The sequence below is a fragment of the Coffea arabica genome, chromosome 9c, assembly GCF_036785885.1.
Source record: "Coffea arabica cultivar ET-39 chromosome 9c, Coffea Arabica ET-39 HiFi, whole genome shotgun sequence".
In the NCBI taxonomy this organism is placed as follows: domain Eukaryota; kingdom Viridiplantae; phylum Streptophyta; class Magnoliopsida; order Gentianales; family Rubiaceae; genus Coffea; species Coffea arabica.
In genome coordinates, this window is record NC_092326.1 from 34,741,336 (window position 1) to 34,763,498 (window position 22,163).

General features: G+C 37.0%; 1 protein-coding gene and 1 pseudogene across 1 annotated transcript; one reads left to right on the forward strand and one right to left on the reverse strand.

Moving 5' to 3' along the window:
• Nucleotides 1–805: 805 nt before the first annotated feature.
• On the forward strand, nucleotides 806–13,263 carry LOC113708848 (membralin-like protein At1g60995). Its single transcript, XM_027231491.2, has 14 exons — nucleotides 806–914; nucleotides 2,844–2,906; nucleotides 5,025–5,453; nucleotides 6,231–6,312; nucleotides 8,642–8,703; nucleotides 8,822–8,916; nucleotides 9,871–9,950; nucleotides 10,348–10,431; nucleotides 10,859–10,975; nucleotides 11,234–11,319; nucleotides 11,425–11,531; nucleotides 11,866–11,957; nucleotides 12,042–12,118; nucleotides 12,450–13,263. The coding sequence occupies exons 1-14, from the start codon at nucleotides 810–812 to the stop codon at nucleotides 12,936–12,938; spliced, it is 1,968 nt and encodes a 655-aa protein (XP_027087292.2). The 5' UTR covers nucleotides 806–809; the 3' UTR covers nucleotides 12,939–13,263.
• A 1,590-nt stretch (nucleotides 13,264–14,853) lies between these two features.
• Nucleotides 14,854–20,602, reverse strand: LOC113708221 (probable protein phosphatase 2C 39; annotated as a pseudogene).
• Nucleotides 20,603–22,163: the final 1,561 nt, after the last annotated feature.

The window sequence follows — 22,163 nt, forward strand, 5'->3', positions numbered from 1 at the left end:
CAGATACGGTACAATTTTACTATTCTTCTATCATCTTCATATGATGTCTTCAGTGAATCTAATTTCATCTTCATTTAACAGATGTGCATTTGGATGACAAATAATTGGCCACAGTTAGTTATATGGTTCAGTCACGTTACCTTCGTCTGCTAATACACTCTACATTTCACCAAATTCAGAGACTGCAGCTGCTTCTGCTATTAAGTTGAAGGATAGAATCTGGTGTTTTATGACATGTTGAATTTCCTCTGTTTGCTTCTACCTTCCTGCAAGCCTTGTAAGCATTTAAAATGGATACAACATTTGCTGAACCAGTCACCAAAGTCTCTTCTCAGTTTCTCGGTAACACTCTCGGACGGAAATTGTGTCGAGTTTTCTGAAAAAAGAAAACTAAGATAAGAGTTTTCTGTCAACTCCCTATCTTCAGACGAAGCACGCCAAGCCTCTTCCTTCAGCTCTCTGAATTTTGTGCTACAGTTTTCTAAGAAAGAAAACTGAGATACGAGGTTTCTGAAAAAAGAAAACTGAGCTCCCTATCTTCAGACGGAGTACGCCAAGCCTCTTCCCTCAATTTCGTTTTGTGCGGCTAATTCAAAATTTCAATTTGCTTTTCAAAATTTCAACTCTACCGTTTGCTCCGTCTGATTCCCTTTGGAAGCCCAAATTTTTTAATTTGGAACGGCGTCGTTTTTGCCCCTTCTTAAGCCTTCTTGACGTGGATCATTTTTCTCCTCATGTTTTTGCTTGTGAGAGGACCGTTCAGGAGCGGTCGGCCTGACGACCGCTCCTGCCCCGTATCCTTTTCTGAAATGCTGACTCCCAAAATTAGAGACTTTCTTGAGTACTTGTACCTCTTCATCGCAGTCACTCTCTTCTGTATTCTCGTTGTCATGCACGCCAATTATGTTCAGCAGGTAAACCCTTTTATTTTATGATTTTTTTTTATTTTCAAACTTTTTTTGGGGGATATTTTGCTTGATTTTTGGATTGTTTGATTAGGGAAGAAGGTGAATATTTGTTCTTTTGTGTGACTAATTTGAGAAATTGGGCTTATGGGTTTTATTTTGCCAGCTAGCTTCTCGAGGAATCTCGTGATATTATGGGAATTGATCAGAAATAACCTTAGATTACACTTTCTTGAATAATAGAATTATAGGGGTTCATTTTTAAAGAATTATAGGGGCTTTATTTTTTCAGAGCGTTATTGTTTTTACTTGTTATAGGCCAATTATGTTGAACAGTATAAAAAAGGGAATTTTTTAGATGCTTAACATCATCACCGGTTGATTGCCCGGGTTTTTAGTTTTTTTCCCACAAATTCATAAGTCAGCTGCTTTTTTACCTTATTGTGTTGAAATGGCAGAAGGGCCTTGTTGATTACTCAAATGGAAGTAGGGAATTGTTAAGAACTGTAAAAGATTTACGAGTGTGAGGGGTTAAAAAATCTAAAATGCAACAAGTGCTCTCAGAACCAACTTTAGATAAAACTCTGTTGGTGTAGCATCAGAGCAGACTAATTATGGTTGTGCAGCTGTATGGAAATGGGGAGTGGGGCTTCAGGCTGCCAGCCACCTTCATATGATCAAATGTTTCATCAGTGTTGCTAGAAGCAATCCCATTTCTTGCTTGGCTCAATTGGATGCCATAGGATTGCTGTATTCAGGAATACTTTTGCTTAGTAAATTGCCACTTTCAGTCCCTTTTTCTCAGTTGCCCTCCTTTTTTTCCCTGTTAGTGTTTGTTTGGTATGTCTGGATAATCTGTAATGTAGCTGCCCTTCTCGCATAAATGTTTGGATTTATTTCTTTGGCATTATTAGCTGAAGTGGGAGGCCCATTTTTGTGAAAAGTCCTCTGTAGTAAAGTGTGGGAATTCCATATCTAACATATCATAAGTGAATCCTCATTCTATGATATGATTCACATAGAAAATTACTGTAGTTTCCTCATCTGTCACTCTCACATTGAAACTCAAGTGATTTTTATTCTCTCTACAACAAACTGACCCAATTGTGTACAATCTACTGTCTTTTTACTGTACTGATCCTTTAGAATCACGTTTATGTTTAATGTTGTGAATTTCCATTGCAATTATACCAGATTTAATATAGCAAATATTTTATCCGTAGCATGTATGAATGATAGATTCGGTGATATGCTTGGACAACTGGGTATGTTTTGCTGAATGATCTAAAACTTTAGTTTTATAAAGTTTAGTTTATTTCATTTACTGCTTCATAATGATTTTCAGTTATAAACCTGTTGTTGTAAACTATTTAGAACTATAGGGCATTGATTTAGGTTGAATGCCATTCCTTTTTCTTAGTTCTCAATCTGGATTTTTTTTTTCCCTCTCAGCTGAGATTCATATAAACGGTGAATTACTTTGCATCATGGCAATGCTTCTGTATCTCCAATCCTCCTCGTATTGATACAGTAATCATAACATATCCTACTATAGATGCTGTTTGTATTGTGATTTTGGATGTTTTCCCAATGAGTTACACTTTCTTTTCTGCGTCACACATGTGGGATACTTAGGATTTGGAACTGTTATGAATTTCTTAGGTATTCTTATATACTTTTTTGAGGATTTGTATGAATTTCTTAATTTTTACATATGATATGAGTTTTTTTTTTCTTTTAATCAACTGATCTTTATGTATGTCTCACGATGTCTGTTTGTCATGTTTGTGTTTTGTGTGTTCTTTATGTTCTGGGATTTGTTGGTTTTGGAGTTGCTGTTTTTGTTTGGTGCTTTTTAGTTGAATTGTTTCCTTGTTCTGTAATAAAAGTGTGGAAGTTGACATTATTTCTCCTTTTTTTTTTTCCCACTGAATGAAGCCTGGTTGCTCAAGCGAACTTCCAAAAGTGAACGTGTCAGAAGCTCAGCTTATTCAGATCAAGGTATGATCTTTCTACTCTCTTTCTATCTACACTTGTTTTCCTGGTAACACGGTGATAGCACCATAACACGGTGATAGTTTTCTGTGGCCAGGGATTTTATGTGCAGTTTCTTAATCCTTTGGTCTTTTTGATTACTGGCTTGTTCGTCGGGGCTACCTATGTAGGATTCATTCATTGGATTCTTGAAGTACTTGATTTATACTAGTCTGATTAGATTTTTGGATTGATGTCAATAGGTTGAAGTGGCATGTTGATGGTCCACTAAACTAGAGAAAAATGAAGAAGATAAAGTGGTCTTCAGATTTCCTTATTTATTGAATCTAATTATATATGCTTAAAAGGATTTGGGTGCAATGACAATTTGTAACTAAGAATTTGGTGTATCTATTTTCTGGACATCTTGCTCCTCTTGTTTTATTTAAGGGGTGCACAGTGAGTGGTTGATCTCTTATGCATATAAGGCCGTGTTTCTAGTAAATTCACTTCAAGTGGATTTTCTTTCAACAAAATCTTCCCTTAAAATCTTGCATATGTAAGTTAAATCAACCTCAGTCTTGGTTGAATGGTTCAGTATGAGTGTTGTACCATGAAAATCAGTAACATTTATTTAGCATCTTTGTGAAGATTAAAGCTGCAAGGGTACTTTTGCATACTGAATAAGGTAGAAACAAAAGTATAAGCATTGTAGTTTAAATACTAAACCATGTTTTTTTGCTCTGACTAGATTCCTTATGAGGCATATGCCTTGTATAGGTTGCATTTTTGGAGGAAAGTTCTTTTGGGTTTTTTTGGAAGAATATTCCCTTAACACATTTCCCTACCACCATTTTACCTCATACGCATTACATCTCAAGACAGCGTTGGTGTTATTTTTCTGAAAAAAAAAACTCCAATAACTCATAAAGCGGAATCCAAGTTGGAGCTTAGAAACCCCGAACAAAATCCAATGTCTCTATTTACCTAAACAGGATTAAAGCCTACAAAAGAGATCTGACACTAATGTTATGTGTAAGTTTCTTGAATGCTGATCTGCATTTTTTTTTTGGTTCTGGAGTGGATAAAATGATTGATGTTACTTACTTTGGATTGACCTAGGATACCCTTTCATTGTGCATATTATATGTTTTTCGAGGTTTGATCAGGTCAAGCTAAAGTTTTGTATTGTGTATTTTTTTCTGATGATCTTGATTGATATATAAATCCTATTTTGGTTACAATGCGTTTAGACACCATGCAGTGTTTGGGGTAGTTTAGCATTTTCAGCATGCCTATTGCTTCAAATGAAAATTAAGGTAGCAAAGAGGTAACTGCATAGCCATCAACTTAGGAATTATTTCCTTATTGTTTAAGTTTGAAAGTCAGTCAGACAGTATTCATGAGACTCTATAGCCCTACAAGGGGCTGGAAAGGATTTTGATTTCTAGTTCACTTTGTTTTTTCTGGGGCTTGTTGTTCATGTGAATGGTGCCATGTGTTTTTTCTGGGGCTTGTTGTTCATGTGAATGGTGCCATGCAGCTCAACTAAATAGAATTTCCAATGTCAACAGAAGTAAATGAGTTTATACTACTTATTAATAGAAGCTAAAACAGATAGGAAAATAACGAAATGGGGGCGCAGCATTGTATAGAATTATTAATTCTGATTATGTTTTTGACTTTTATCTAATTTATAATCAAAGATAATGATTGGCAATCGTTTATTAGCATGGAAGATGACTTGATTCACATTATATTTGCACCATTCAACATAAAAATAAAACTTCAATATAAGAACAAAATTTCATGGAAGATTATGGTTATTGGCTTGGCAACACTAACTCTGTAGGAAAAGGGTCATTTTTCTTGACAAAGAGTTATGGTTTTAATATGCTTCTTTAAGGATATATTGCTCCATTCTGAGACCCTCAAAGCTGGATTTTGTGTGTTCCTCTTTGTACATGTGCATTTGCATGATATTTCGCCATAGTAGTGTTGGATTATGAAATTTATGAGTCAGTCAGAAGTTGCCCACTACTTGTATTCATAAAGTTAACTCCTATGACGGCTAATGGGCAGTGCACCATTGTTGAATATGTGGTTAAGTTGTCATCATTAAGGCACTTCTTGTTTCTAGTGCAGATCACTAGTGATGGCTTATGGACGTGGAATGAGTCTGAATACAATGAAATCAATGGTCTTGAGGGCCGATATGCTGATGGAAAATCAGAAGTTGAAAGTGCGAATGGAGACGAGCCTACTATTTTATCTGCAAAGTTAGGGTTGGACTGGCTTACTTCTGGTGCTATTAGGGATAAATCTCCATTGAAGTTATGGAGGACTTATGGTGAATTTTTGGAATCTCAAGCAGAAGGCTCTACAGTGGGTGAAGGTTTGGAACAATCTGCAGATGATGGTGTCCACAAAATCAACAAAGATGCATCACATAGTAGGTTTTACATGTCACCAAAAGAATCACTTAAAGCAGCAATTGTTCACCTGGGCAGAAAATGGCATGGGCGGGTATCTTTCCTCTGGAGAATTGTAAAACGAATTCTTGGAGGTTTATGGGTGAGCTTTGACTAAAAATTTATTTTTTTATTTATTTTTTGTGTTGGTGGAAACTTTGTTATGAATTATGGGAGTCTTGTCTTGTAAAGATATAGAGACTTGCATGTGGTTTTGGCCTTAATCTCTCTTTCTTTTCTCATGTTTTCTTAAGGCAGAAAAAAATGTCCACAGTATGAGTTTACTTGCCAAAACTTTGTATGATGCGCTGAGAGTTTCAGTTCATCGTGAAAATAATCAAGGGAAAATTATTTTGGTCAGATGAATTACATTTTTGCTTTGACCTTGTGTGGTAATGGAGGTTCGCTCTCCAACTCTTAAATTACAAAGACTGTTGTTTTGGATGTCAATGGTTTGGCATGCAAGTGTATCATCTCAGTCAAGTTGGATTTTTTCGGCACAAGGTTATTGAGATGTGTCATACTGTTTTGTACCCTGGGTGTTGAAAGGCGGGATCTAAAACTTAATATTGGGCTTATGATGATGATGAACTTGTTGGATTTGGGGGTTAAACTGATTATGATAGATGTGCATTGTGATAATCCTAGTCTACTGGAAGGAAATGTCAAGCTATACGAACAGTATAGGAATTCTTTTAGTTTTATGGTTTAATGTTGCTCTCTTTACCATAAGTTCCTGATTGCGTTGACATAAAAATTATGTCTATACTCTCTGCAGTTCACTCTGAATATATCTGTTATACTTCATGTTGTAATGCATTTATAGGTTCCCATTTTTGAATCTAAACAGGATATTCTTTGCTTCATTGTCTATGTTTAGGATATATCTGGAATAAACTTGAATCTTGATATCCCGAAGTGGCTAAAAATCCTGCATTTAGACAGGCTGAATGCGTATGCAGGTAACATTTTCCTTTCTCTTTAGTTTGTGCATTATTATAGTCCAAGGATGCTTATATATTACCAAATGTGAAAGCTCATTCCAAGGTCACATCATCTGGAAAGCAGCCTTTATTTTTCTGTGGCTAGTCTGTGCAATCTATTAAAAAAAGTATTTCTTGGAAAAATATAAAAAGTGGGGTATAACTTTCTTGCAATAGGATAGACAAAAAGGGAATCCTCATTGCTTAAAAGGAAGGGGAACTGGAAGATACATACTTCAAATACTATCGATTGAATATGCCTGCTGAATGAACCTGAGAACTATGCTTCTTGAGTCACCAATCCAAGGTTGCAGAGCATTTGTTTTAAAATGCTAGGAATGGTGCATCTGGCATGCCTTTGCTGAGAATAATGGAAGAGTTAAGATTCTTCCTGAAGCGAGTGTTTTCTTGGTATAACTTTCTATTAATCTCCAAGATGAAAATGTAATTAGTGTGGATATCACAAAGTGCGCCTCCAATTATGAAGGACAGTTATGCTGGTCTCCATCTCACTCAAACAGATGAAAGAAAATGAGGCCATTTTTGGGTTAGATTATGCATTACGAATTCTTGATTAAAAGTCTAGAATGGGGTCTTTTGTTGCTTGAGCTAAACACATAGGTATTCATGATTTCTTTCTGCACCTCTAGGTTGACTGGAGTCTTACAAATTTGTTTATCTTTCTTTTCACTTGTTGCTTCTTGTTTCTTTTGGCATTTGATCAACTGCCGTGGTTCCAATCCATAAAGAAAACGATTAGAAAAATACTAGTAAAAAACAGTGACCTAGTAAGCTGTAAGACATATCCTGCATCATATAAATAATGAAGAAATTTAAATGGAGAAAATACCTTGCATGTACACTCTAAATCGGTTTTCTTTCCCCTTCCTACCAATCTAGCTCTCCCTCTTTGAGGCGTTCTATGTCTTGGGTATGGAAAAGAGAGCGAGATGAACTTCCAAGGCTGTTAAAATGAAGAAGCTCAAATTTAATTTGAAGGACCAGCAATATTTATTGGGAATGTAAATACAATGTGAGAGTGAAGAAGCCTAATATTCTATCAAATTCATATTCTATTTTGATTCGTGAAATATATGTACCCTTATATTCACTGAGAAGTTTATAATTGGAGTACAACTATATCGACAAAAAAACTTGAGAAACAAATGCATCTGAAATAGGATGGGAATTAACCGTTTCTCCATGTGTGGGGTTTTATGCGTATGTGAGGGACTGAGGGGGGAAGAGAAGAGAAGGGAAAGAAGTAGAAAGAGTAAGACTGATTTGAAGAGAAGTAAAGTCGAAAAGAGAGGGCTTGGAAGAAAGAATAATAGGAAATAATGAGAGTGAATTGAAGAGAATAAACGTTCACTAGTGAAGATTATAGTTCACTTTACTTTTGCAGGAGAATATTAAAAAATATGCTTTAGATGTTAGAATCCACTTTACCCAAGTGACTAAAATGTAAAGTGATTTAGGAGAATTTCTTTTCAGGTGCAAGGACAAAGCACCTAAAACATAACAGGTATGAATCTTGGTTTGGTAATTGGGCGAATCTTTAGCTTGATTTCTGGATTTGACTGCCTAATGCATTGAATATATGATGTTTACCTTTTCTGATGACACCAGTAGTAGGAGGAGAGAGATTGTGGGGGCGGGGGGGGGGGGGGAACAGGTTGACTGGATCAGTGATAGGACAGAAAGAGATTTTTTCAATGAAAGAAATTCTGTAAGATCAAATAGACAAGAAGATCTACAAATTAAATGTGAGATTGTGGGGTTTTGAGGAAAGAAAAAACTCATTGGATGTGGGAGACAGAATAATATCTGCATGGATAGAAGGAAAGTTGCCTAATTGTGTATTTACAACTTTATGTAGATGAATGCTTTCCAATTTACTACAGAATCCACACCAAGACAAGTTGGGTATAGACTACAGAGGTACCTATGATATTCCACACGGCTGTCTTTTGCCATGTGTAGTCAGTTAACTTTGTTCTCTGAAGTCTTTAGTAGTGAATCCCTTTTTATACTTAGCCTACTTGGTCTTAATAGTTCTCTTAGTCAACTACTAGCTTCTCAATTCTGTTTGGATATTACGTCACTGAAGCTAAGAAATGTTAAAACCATTAAACCATTATGTGTCTCTTTTTTACAATGTACGTATGCATATGCATGGATGTGCATATGCATGTACATCCATACATATGCATATATACAGATATGTATATTGTAATGAAGTTCTTGTCTTCTAGCATTTTGGTAATATCTTTCATGCCTTAGCTTTTGCTTGTTTTTGAAATATCAGTGCATTGGCTTGGAAAAAGAAGCAATGTATTCGAACCAACTTATTTATACACGATGGAGAAGGTAATCCTCATTACTGTTTAGTTCCTCACAATTAAATATACTGACTGTATATGAGGTTAACTAAAGTTCTAAAGTCCTTCCCATTTTATTTAAAAAGTTGGATGATTTGTTGCTTTAGGGGTACTTTTTGCTGCCTGAAGAAGCCAGAATAAGGCACAACATACGCACCATAAATGTTAGCATCTCAGCATGGCATCCCTGCTTTGGAAACAGGTAAGATCTTTAATATGTCTTCTTGTTCCTTGGTCACTTCTTTGGTGATATCATTTGAACTTTCAGTCCTTTCTTGTCATAAGAAGAATAGCTAGTGGTTGGCGATTTTGGGGCAAGCATATTATTTATGATGAAGTTTTATCTATGTATTGAATTCTGGTAGATCATAGTCATGGTTTGGGTCAAGCCACCAAACTTTTGAGAGAAAATGCTAACCCTGTAAAATGTATATATATATATATATATATATATATATATAGATTGTTTTTCTTTTCCTTTTGTTTTGTCATATTTATGAACCTCTTATTGGGAACTCAGAAAGGTTTGTCAGTTGCTCTTGTTTATAGATGGATTTCATATAGCAGTTCTAAAATTTATGTCATATGCTACAAGCAGCTGATATATGATTAATTCTGTGCCTTATGCAGTAGTGTTGACTAAAAATTTACTAATTTATGTGCAGCAAGTGAGAAATTCTCTGCTTAATATGTTTTCTTGATGCATTAACATAAGAGTCGTTTATGAAAAAAAATGTTTTTCTTTAACTTTCTATAACTATTCTAAAGCCACTTAAAACAGGTGATTCTTGGTAAACCTGTTCAAAATTTGAAAGGATATTTTTCTTTGAATGTTCTGGAAATTAAAATCTGTTGTCCATAAGAAAATTTGAATGTATTAGTAGCCCAGTAGAGCTTGTAGAATGAACATTTTTGTTTTTCTTATTCTAAGTGTAGAATAAGTTAGAAAAAGATGTCAAGAGCGTATATCATATTGAGTCAACTTTTGGTTTGAAGATCTTGAATACTCTTACTCTGAGCGGACAAAAAGAGAACAGACATAGATACAAATAAACAACTGTTTATTTTGTTAAGCCTGGTTTGTGCTTTGAAGCATATGCACACAAAAATTCCCACCAGTATACTTTTATGTAATTTTTTTTTCTGTTCCTTTCAGGTGGCAGCAACTTTTGATTAACAGACTGGTAGGGTATGATACTATTCTAATGAATAGTCTATTGAACTCTCCTGGTCAAGGTAATAAATGATCTCAAACTTGTTTTCTCTAAATCTCCTCAGTTTCTTTCTGTTTTCCACAAGAATTTATTGTTCTCTGCACCTTATAGATCCTTGCTTTTAGCTTGTTGTTAACTCAGTGATATGTGACTAAGAAAAAAAGTGAAAAGTCATATTTCTATCTTCTGTATGTCTTAAGGTGGATGGTCTGTGTATCAAATGACTCTCCTTCTGTAAATATTTAATTGCAATTTTTTATTCCTTTTAATTTCGAAACCTTGGTAGACTTTAGATTCTGAAAGTAATGTTTCTTGTTTTCTCATTTGTCTGAGATTTGTTCAGTGTTTAGTATTGAAAGCATAACAGGTGCTGGATTGCTTCTGGACATTCTGACAATTATTTTACAATTTTAATGCAGGATATATTTACAATTACCAAACAAATGAGTTCTATAATCTTACTTATGCTCACAAGCAACCAGAAAGTTCTGCAAGATTTGGAGGTTGGTTACTTAAGCCATTCTCCTGTGATAATTCATGCGTTGCTCTTGTTCTGACAGTTAAAGATCTGCTAAATTAATTTGCATGTCCTTTATAATATATGAGCAACAAATTTTCCTGAAAGGTTTCTAAGCTGATTAGTTAGTTCGTATGGATGAACATCACCCTCAAAATTAAAAATTAAGGCTAGGCTGCAGGAAAATCAGCTTGACAATCTTGTTTTGGAGCTCTTCAGTCAATGGTGTTGCTATTGTGTTAGCACTCGCCTGTTGAAGGTGTGAATTGTAATGGAGAATGTATCCATTTTGTTGACTTAGATGTGAGACATCAAATATATGAAGCTGCAAATCTTTGAAATATCAGTATTATTCTCAGTTCACACTTTCCGATATCTAAAATTTTTGGTTGGCTGCTCTCTGTTTCCTGCAGATTATCTTGTTACCAAATGTGGTGTGCTGATGATGTCACTTTTTGTTTTCTTCACAACTACAATGTCAGTTTCCTTTACATTGAGAGAGACACAAACCCGCATGCTGAAGTTCACAGGTTTCTTTTTGATCCATTATCTGTTGTCTTAAAAACTTGGTTGGCTTTGGTGCTTTCCAATTTGGAGCACCAGATTGCACTTTTGATCAATTAATAATGTCCTGTTCATTGTTGACCAAGGATTTGTATCAAGAGTTGAATGTCAAAGCTTGGTAGCATTCTAATTACTTTGAACCCCTCAACATATGGATAATGGTCAGAGTGCTCATATTTTAGTCCCCGTCTTCCATCATTTATGAATTTTCTTTCATCCTGCAGTGCAACTCCAGCATCATGCTCGACATAGGCTTCCAACATTCCAATTGATATTCGTCCACGTGATTGAATCCCTTGTTTTTGTACCAGTAAGTGCAGCTTATGAAATTATTTTATTAGTTGAATTTCTCCTTTTGTATTCTTTATTTGGGAATTTTGATGTGCTAAATTGGAAATCATTTTACTTTTTGCAGATAATGATTGGCATCCTATTCTTCCTGTTTGAATTTTACGATGATCAACTATTGGCTTTTATGGTTTTGATTCTTGTTTGGCTCTGTGAACTTTTCACCTTGATCAGGTTCCCCACCCTCCTTCTCTCTCTCTCTCTCTCTGCGCAAGTAGTTAAATCACTAAGCATGTTGTACAATAACATCCTGTGATAATGAAATGGTGGTCCAAGTTTCAATTATGTCTGAAGGTTTAGTACTATTGCAGCTTCTTTAGCAGAAATTTAACCATGTTAGAACCTTGCACGGATGGAAGGTTATTACGCATAGCATTTTATTAGTTTCGCTTTCATTCTTAGAATGTCTAGTTGAGATAATAATTTGGTCAAATAGACATTTGCATGTCTGACTTGATCTACCTTTAAATTTGTTTTCTAAGAAAATTCTGGTTTCTTTTCCTTGCAGTGTCCGCACGCCAATATCAATGAAATTCTTTCCTCGCTTCTTTCTCCTCTATTTTCTGGTGTTTCACATATACTTCTTCTCATATACCTATGGTATGGCTGGAACGCATTATTTATCTGGATTTGGCTTTCTGCTCCAGTGCACTTTTTCTTATTTGGTGTATCTTTTTTTGCAAGGTTTTTCATATCTAGCGCTTTCAACAACAGCAGCTTTTATGCAACACCTTATCCTGTACTTCTGGAATCGTTTTGAGGTAATAAATTCTTCATAATTCAAATAGCAACTTAACCGTAAATAGGTGTAATACATTGCTTTACTCAACACAATGTGCATTTGAATATACAAATTGTGATAGGTGACATATAATTATGATAGGTTTAATTTAATAAGGAAATAAATAATGGACAACAGAATGGCTACATATTGGATCTGTTGCACCAGCCATAATGATGCAAACAACAACAGAATGAATTTAGCAGAAAATATTGCAAACCTCGTGATGAATAATTCATGTTAACTTTATAGTAGTTTAGATGTGTAATATTCTTTTTTCCTTACTTTTTTCCACACTATAACATGCAAAGGTTCCAGCCCTGCAAAGGTTTGTACAAAACCAGAGGTCACATTTTCAGCAGCATCCAGACTTTCACATTACGTCCTCCACAATTCTTGCTTCAACACTTCATATCACAAGATTAAACACAAGGAACTCAGGAGCAATTAATTCGGAGTTGGCTTCTGGGCCCGGGCTTCGGGCTGGTGTGGGCCCAGCAGTGCCTGTAAATGGTCCAGCTGAATTTTCTGAATTTCAAGAACGCCCAGATAATGGAAACCCAGACAGGTTGGGCAATCCTCTCCAGCTAGATGGGCAGCAGGATCTTCGCCAATCAGAAGCCGGTGGTAACCCTGGGTCAATGAATTCCTTCAGTTCTTTGTTGTTATGGATTCTAGGAGGGGCTTCTTCTGAAGGCCTTAATTCTTTCCTGTCTATATTTCGAGATTTAAGAGATCAGGGCCAAGTTTTCACTGGATCTCCCCAGCAGGAAAACCATGTAGCACAGAATCCGGAATAAATAACAGAAAATTTGCAAATTGAGCAGCTTGACCATTCGAGTTGTGCTTTGCAGGGGAGCTATTTCAAGCAGGCTTCAGTGTACAGGTTTTAGAAGGCTGTGTACATTCTGTAGAGTTGGTATGATATTTCATGTGGTGCTTAAGGGGTGAGATCTAGCAAAAAAGACGATAGGCGAGGGCTTCTTCATTTGCCAACTGTAACATGATTAGCAGAGACTGATGGCAGTAATAGTGGGGCTGATTGTGAATTGTCCTGGTCAAATCATCACTCTCTATTGACCAGTTTGATTGAGAGATAAAAGGGTGACAACAGCCTACTGAAAACCTCTGTGGTGATAGATAGCTTCTTATATATATATATATATATATATATATGGGCAAAGAACCTCAGCGGCCATTAAACTATTGACGGGATCAGGTTTTGGCCATCAAATTATTTTTTATTAATAATTGGCCACTAAACAATTTAATCCATAAATTCGTGACCATTTCGTCATTAATTACTCTTAAGTTCTGAAATTAGAATTCCACGTGGCAATTTTCGGGGGCAATTTTGTCCGATAATTTACTGACCCTACAATTCAACCCCTCTGTTTCCGCCCCTTCTGAAACAGGGTACCCAACTCCACAAATCATGAATAGTCATTAGATTTTTCTTTTCAACTTTGATTTCTCTACCCATAAATGGCACTTTTTCGTCTTCTCCATTTGCCATCATGTCCCACAAACTTCTTCTGCTTCCACCAGAACCTTTCCTCAGCGTCACCACAACCCTCGACTCACAAACCTCCCACGCTCAACGCCACTCTCTCTTTTCCCCCTCTTTCATTCAAACTCCCATTCAAGTCCCAAAGATTCAATCTTTTTAGTTCCAAGTCCCTTTTTCAACCCAAGCCCAACCCATTACTCAAAATTCAGAAAATGCAGAAAAAAATAACCAAGAAGAAGAAGAAGATGACGATGAAGGAGAAGAAGAAGAATTCTCTAAAACCAGAATTTTAGCTGAGGTTGTTCCATGGACCTCCACTGTAGACGATTCAGCAGGTAGCGCTTCCTGTATTGGGAATTCTTGCAGCTGCTTCTATTACCTTCTATGCCATGAGCTTTAGAAAAAGGCGGGCAAGGAGGACGGCTGATAAAGACGCCAAGCCTTAGAAGATCCAATTCAATTCCTCTGATAATGGCAGGCATCATCTCATCCGTGTGTTGTTTAATCATTTCCTACAATGGGGTTAGTACCCCCTTTTTTTGAGTAAACAGAGGATTTGAGTTGTAGCTGGACAAAATTGCCCCCGAAAATTGTCACGTGGAATGCTAATTTCAGAACTTAAGAGTAATTAATGACGAAATGGTCACGAATTTATGGATTAAATTGTTTAGTGGTCAATTATTAATAAAAAATAGTTTGATGGCCAAAACCTGATCCCGTCAATAGTTTAATGGCCGCTGAGGTTCTTTGCCCTGTATATATATATATATATAGGTAGTGGCTCCTAGCGCTATTGAATTAAAAGTTTCTGAAGTTACTAGCTTTCAGAGTACTGTTGGGAATGCAACATGCCCTACCTCTCCTTCCTCAAGCCCATGTGCTCTCTAGAGATTTCCTTGTACAATACAAAAGCAAAGCTAATGAATGTGCCTCTTCTTGCTGCTTGGATATTAGATGTATATATCCTTTTCTCTGTGAGCAATGCGGCTGATATAAAAGCTTTGATGTTGTCAGTAGATAACGTAGCTTCTGTCCCGAAACAATAAAGGTATCTGTTTATCTTTTCTAAAGTTGAATTCTTTGCTTGGATTAGCTATAAGAATTTGGTACATGACTAGGAGTACGAGCCTGTCAACAACATGAAAGTTGCACATTTTAAACTGGCTCAAGGAGAAATGCTAGCAACTAATATAGCATATGGGATGTTACAAGCTGCTAGAGTCCAACCAGAAATTATGGACTCCTACAAACATCACGACAATAGATGAAATGTCATCTCGACTTCCCCTTTCAAGTGCTGCTTCGACCAGTTCCTTGGCTGCTTCTCAGCCATCTTTGACTTCTCTGATGCAACCAGAGGCCTCCTGGTTAGACATCACCTGCAGCGCAGAAACCGGAATATCAGGAATGAAATCCATTTGTCAACGGTAACAAAACTTGAGTAGTTTACATCAAAGGCAGCAAGAGGGGTGCTAGAAATTCTAAAAAAATTAGCTAGAACATCCTCAATTTCAGAAGAATATTCAAGTTACCACGTACTTATTTGGGCATGTTTGGACTCAATCAGATTCTGTAGCAGCTCATTTTTTGTTTATAACCACAAGGGGTAAACTGAGTGTGACATGATTCGGATTGGACATCTTTAGATCTCACGTGGTTAAGAAATCCTGTATGGCTTTTTTGTCATCATTAATTTTCAAGATGCTAATACTAGAAACTGTACATCCCCAAAGCATCATTTATAAAGAACAAGGTGACAAGAAAAGTAATGATAACAATATATACAAGAATTACCTAATTAAAAAAACAAACAAACAATATATACAAGAATTACAATTAGCTCATGTTTAGTACCTTCCAGAGGCCATCACTTGCCAAGATTATGAACTCAACATCTTCTTCAATCTTCTCAATAAACACATCAGGCTCAGCTGTAATGTGATTTTTCAGTCTCCCATCTCCAAATGCTCTAGTCATTGCAAGCTGGCCATCAACGCGTGAAACATTGCCTGTTTGGATAGTATAGTTCTTCTTAATCTAAATTCAGCTGCTCTAAATATTAAAAAAAAAGAAGAAGAAAGAAACCTAAATTCAGCGAAAGAACAATCTATGGTAAAGCCTCAGATTCAAATGCAACATTCCATTTACTGTTGTTTTAATGCCAAAGTAATTTGATTAAGCAAGAACCTCAGCTCTTTGCAATAAATGATATCCAAGTACAATTAACAGCTGGGCAGTTTCTTCACTTTTTTATTGCATAGACAAAACGTAAAATTTGGTATATTGCAGTAAAAAATAAATGGAAGGAAGATCATTCTGTGCTTCAAAAATATATTTATACACAGAAGTCTAACACAAGTTAATTTAACCCTTTTTTTTTGAGTTTATTGAATCAGTCGAATGTGCTAAAGGGTCTTAAAAAAAGACACCAACCTTGCTTTTGTGACACAAATCCACCTTTGCTCTCGACCAGTCTTTTTTCCCTCTTAGGATCATGATCAACTGTAATTTGTTTAGCTTTACCATTCCTGCATAGCACAGCACGAGAATCTCCCACATTTGCTACCACAAGCTTCCTCCCATCGACCAGTATTGCAGTTACTGCCGTTGATCCTCCTCAAAATCCAACCACATTCTCTAAGATATCATCATCAGTTTCTTTACAAGCCTTCTTGACAGATGAAATTGGATTTTTTCCAGAAATCAGGCTACAAATCAACACACAGTAGGCTGATTAGATCGAGATTATAATTAAGAAATGAAGCATTGTCACAATTATGTCAAGGAAAATTTTCTGGAAAGAGTGCTCCAGGAGGATTATTTATTATAGAGGAATAATTTTGAACTCTACATTATGTGCCCAATCCTGTAACAAAACGTAGATAATATATATTGTGCAAGGCATAGAATCCAGTAGCAACACAGACATTGCAACTTCTGAAACTTACATATATGTATAGAACTTTTTAATTGTTGCTTTGAATCGCTTGGAATTTTAAAAAACTCGCAAAAATGTGTTATAGAATCAGAGGTGAAAATACTTGAAATATAGGTATGAAGATATAGAAGAACGTTAGACATATGAAAACTAGTCATAATCTGTCCCTAATAAAGTCACAACCTGTGCAATATTTTTATAGTTCAAAGTTACACTTTCTTCATTAATTAACTTTATTACGCCTATTTCAGTATATGAATACCTCATTCAAGATATTGTCAAAAAGATGGTTATGCAAATATTCAGCAACCTCACGATCAGCGTGACCATCAAAAATTGCATAAAGGCCTAATTGATGACCATTGATTTTCCTTCCTTCTGCTACTAGACAATCCTCCATGTCATGTCCCATGTTTCCTTCTACCAAGTGAAAATCATGTGTGACCCGTCGAATTTTTCCTTTCTTGGTTTCTGTATCTAAACCATCTTCATCTTCCTCGTCCTGTTGGTCATCTTCACCATCATCTTCATCGTGGTCTTCGTCCTCGTCCCTCGTGTCATCATCTTCCTTTATGTAGTCATCTTTTTAATCATCATCTGCTGCATCAGAGAACCTTGCCTTGTCCTAAATTAATCATTAGATTAGCTTGTGATCAAAGAAAACAGTGACCATCTATTACAAGTATGGTTCAAAGACTCCGCCGAGACCGAGACGACTCTGCCGAGTCGTCACTGGAACAGGACTTCTCGATCCGACATCGGGACAAGATGACTCCGAGATACTGAATCGCCGAAAACTCGGCCGAAACGTCTTCAAGATGGATAGAAATGGTCGAGTCGCCCGAATCGTCCCGAGTCATCCCGAATCAGCTCGAAATTTTATTATTTTTGTTAATTTTTAATTATATTTTTATCATATATTTTTTACAAGTTTTAGAATATTAAATATTTTAAAAATTTGCGTCACGCCGAAACTGCGATCGATATGCCGAGACCGATATGGAACCATCCATGCTGCGACCGCAACCGCGACCACGACTTTGAACCATGATTACAAGCCAACTGTTCCTCGACAAGCTGTAGAACTGTGTTCAGAGTCTATGGCCTGCCCAGCGGAGGGATTCATTAAGAAGTACATGATGGATTTTTTTGCTGCTGGTCCCTCTGGGGTGCTTCCATGTACTATGTCTCCTCCTTATGATCCTGCTACACTTCGTTCAGTTTTGCAGAGAAAAGAAATTTCTTAAAAAAGAGGCAAAAGCAGGATTGGATTAATAAGCATGGCGAATGTAGTCTGGCAAGCAAATATAGTGCAGGAATATGAATTTTACTTCAAATTCGGATAATTTTTAGTCAATTTCTATGAGTTCAGGTTGAATTGTTTGTTTTACCATTTTAAGGTCCACTTCATTTTTTTTTTAAAAAGGGTTAATTCCACTTTGTCCCCTCAAACTATGGACGATAACCCATTTTAGTCTCTAAACTTCAAAATGGGACACTTAAGTCCCTAGACTTATGAATTGCTCCCAGTTAAGAAAAATTGTTGACAGAATCCTGAATGCCATTGGTGGTCGAAGAGCGTGGCAACCACCAGCCTTTGACCGAGGGCAACACTGAAAATTCACAAAAAAATCACATATATAAATTAAAAAAAGCTGGTGAAATATGGAGGGAAAGTTTCCCTCCATGCAACCCACTTCAGATGGATAATATAGACCCGATCCAAATCATAAAATGGCACTTTCAGGTCGGTATGCTGAGAGACCCAAGTTGTCATTCTGCTATCCACAAGGCAGGAAGAAGAAAAGGAGAACCCAACGCATGGTTCAACAAACAAAGAGAAATGGTGAGGCAATTTTGTGATTGTGGAAAGCAAACATTGATGATGACATCATGGACTGCCATGAACCCAGAAAGAAGGTTTTGTCGATGTGCCAAGTACAGAGTAAGGGAAATTAGGGTTTTGTGTTTATACTTGTTTTTTATTTTTGGCTTGTACGAATTGTAGTCACCTAATCTTGTCTGCAAACATAATTTTCTTGTCAAACTAGGAACAAGTAGAGCTGTTAAGCCAAACGAGCAGCTCAAAAGCTCGTTGGAGCTCGGCTCGTTAAGCCTCGAGCTCAGCTCGTTAATTTCAGTTAACGAGTCGAGTTCGAGCTCGAAATATACTCGTTTAGTTATTGAGCCGAGTAAACTCGAATTTCCTTGTTTATCGAGTAGCTCAACTGAGCTCGATAAGTAAGGGCATTTTTGTCAATTTAGCAATCAAATATACAAATTTGGACTAGGGTTCGATGCATCTTTCATTTTTCTCCTCCGCCTCTGGCTCTTCACTGTACCCCAAAACTCGCAACCTTCCTCAACTTCCCTCTCAGCCGCAACCCACAGACGCAACCAACAGCTCTGCCTCTTCACTGCTTCCCACAGCCGCAACCCACAGCCAGAGGTTTCTCCGCTACCCACGGGCCACAGCCACTACCCACAGCCAGCAGTAAAACCAGTTACTCCAGATAATCTTTGCTCCCTGGTCTCCACCGAAAATCACCACACGTGTTGTCTGGTAAGTGTTGTCTCTTTTCATACTGTAAACGAGAGCTGCCCATTAGCCTTTTTTTAAAAAAATTATATACATTTTAGTTCTGGGTTTACTGAAGCCGCAAGAAGAAGCAGATCAGTATATGGTTTATTACTATGTTTTATGTACTTTTTTTTTCTGGCTAACCCCGTTTTTGGGGAGGGACGCCACCCCCATTTTTATTCATAATAAACTGAGATACAGGGGCCCAGCAAGAGCAAGTTCAAGACTTAGAATTGATGCACCTTCCCAACGGAAGGCACCTTCATGCTATCTAGGCGAAGACTCCCATGAACCAAGCGCAGCCAATCACTCCAATACTCATACATTTTGATAGCCTGGTTAGGATGCGCAACTCCAACATTAGCCAGAATATCCGCAACCTGGCTGGCCTCCCTAAAGCAATGGGAGAAATGAGGTGGATCATCAATGAACTTCCATATGTGCTGGACCTCCCTCCGGATCCATCACGGGCAGTGCAATCGACGTTGGAGAATCCCTACCAAAAGCAGAGAGTCTACCTGAGCGCTAATATTTGTTATTCCTCTCTGAACATATATCCTAAGGCCCATCAACAGAGCCAATGCCTCTACCTGGAGACTAGTCGCCTCTCCAAAGAATGCTGAAAAACCCTCCAATGGCTGCCCGGCCACGTCCCGAACGACTCCACCACCACCACAGTTCCCAGGATTTCTCTTGGAGTAACCATCGGTGTTCAAAGTGAACTCCCCCCTTCAACAGATTTCCAGCAAATCAATTTGAAACCAAACCTCCGGCCAGATTGACGCGACCAGTCATACAACTGCATAAATGTCCTAGCCCCAATCTGCTCCTTAAACTAACCCCCAAGCAACAACTTAGTATCCAAAAAGATGTCCTCGCAGATAGAAGTGGATTGAGACTTGATGGCTTCAAAAATGGCTCTATTCCTTGCCTTCCAAAGATGCCAACATACAAGGCTTGGGAGAATGTAATAAATGACTCGCTGCCTCTCAGAAATAGGAGAGGCGAGCCACCAAGAGACCAGGTGACCCCCGCACTAATGAGCCTAAACTAATGCTGTACAACCCTCCAAAGTATGCCTAAACATTTTAGCTATGTGACTTGTTGAGAAAACACATTCAAGCGATTCTACCGACGGGCAAGGACAACGCACACATTTCGAAGGACCGTGAACTCCAAAAGTATGGAGCATGTCATCCAAAGGAAGGCGTCCCAATAGAAGTCGAACCATGAAAAATGATACTTTTGCCTGAGTTGGGGCTTGCCAGACCCTAGAAAACATAAGAGAAATGTTGCTTACTTGACGTACCTCGTGGAAGGCCGTTGCCAAGGAAAAATGGCTAGATTGTGTGGGCATCCACACCACCTCGTCCGCCTGCTGCTCCATCAGGGCCGATGTACGCAGAACAGTTGGGATAACATCTGGTGGAAGCATTTGAGCCAACAAGTGCACGTTCCAGTGACCGTGAATGATGAAATCACGAAAGGAGAGATTTAGTAACACGGGAGCACGGAGAGATTTAGTTTTAATGTTGTAGTCCTGTGAATGTTAAATTAGTTTTACAACTCAATAGTTGTAGTTATTATATTAAGAAAATTGAGGAGTAATAAGTGAGTTTGAGCCAAATCCAAATAAAATTCAAAATCCAAATATTTTGTGAGTTGAGTATGATCATCACATTTATTAACCCGAAACTGACAGCCCGAAACCCAAAGTGTTACAAGTTAAATGAGCTGAGTCTGAATTTATTAAAGCCCGACTCATATAGTCTCATTGACAGGCTTATATACGACGTCCTAAAGATAAAGCAACCCTGATGAATCATCTTAATTAACCTTATCTGTTATTCTCCATCTTCCCTAAATTGTAAACCAGTCCAAGGACTGCTCGACAAACATATGACGTCCTAAATAGTAATTTCATCTTCTTAATGTCAGACCCATATTTACTACAACACCCATTTCTTGTCCTTCTGAACTCTAATTCTCCAGTTCCCAACAACCGTTTATTTCAACCTTCCAAAAGATAAAACTCTTTTTGATGTTTTAATTTTTTTCTCTAAATTTTCTAAACGTCATCGAAGGATTGACTTTTTTAGGAGAAGGCCTTGATTTAGTGATTAATTAAGCAATGTTGTACTAAATAATAAAAAATTAGCAATAACAAAGTCTATTAACCCACTTTTAGTGCATTTTGGTTAACATAAATCTACGCTTGATACCAATTTATGTGCTAATAATAAAGAGTCATGAATTCCTTAGGATTGGACTGATTAATTATTGCTTAGGCCAAAAAAATTATTTTTTTGTTCAAACTGACTATCCAAAAATGGAAAGAAAATTAAAAAATGGTTTGAAGTAATTTCTCATATCCAGGTTATTGACTTACCATACATTCATTAGTGTTAAAAAAACTATTTTACTCAATTTCCATATGATCCTAGATTTTGTCTTTAAATTTTTAAATAGAAACATAAAGATAAGCTTTGACACAAATTCAAAATTTCATACATGCGTAGATTTGGACGTATATGACATCCTAAAGAAAAAGTAACCATGGTGAACCATCTTAATTAGCCTTATCAATTATTCTCCATTTTCCCAAAATTGTACACCAGTCCAAGGACTCCTCGACAAATACACGATGTCCTAAATAGTAATTTCATCTCCTCAACCTCGAACCCATATGTACTACAACACCCATTTCTTGTCCTTCTGAACTCCAATTCCCCAGTTCCCAACAACCCTTTATTTTCAACCTTCTAAAAACTAAAACACTTTTGATGTTTTAATTTTTTTCTCTGAATTTTCTAAACGTAATTGGTCATCAAAGGATTGATTTTTTTAGGAGAAGGCCTTGATTCAGTGATTAATTAGGTAATACCTTACTCAATAATAAAAAATTGGCAATCACAAAGTCTATTAATAGGCTTTTAGTGCGTTTTTGGTTAACATAAATCCACGCTTGATACCAAATTATGTGCTAATAACAGAGA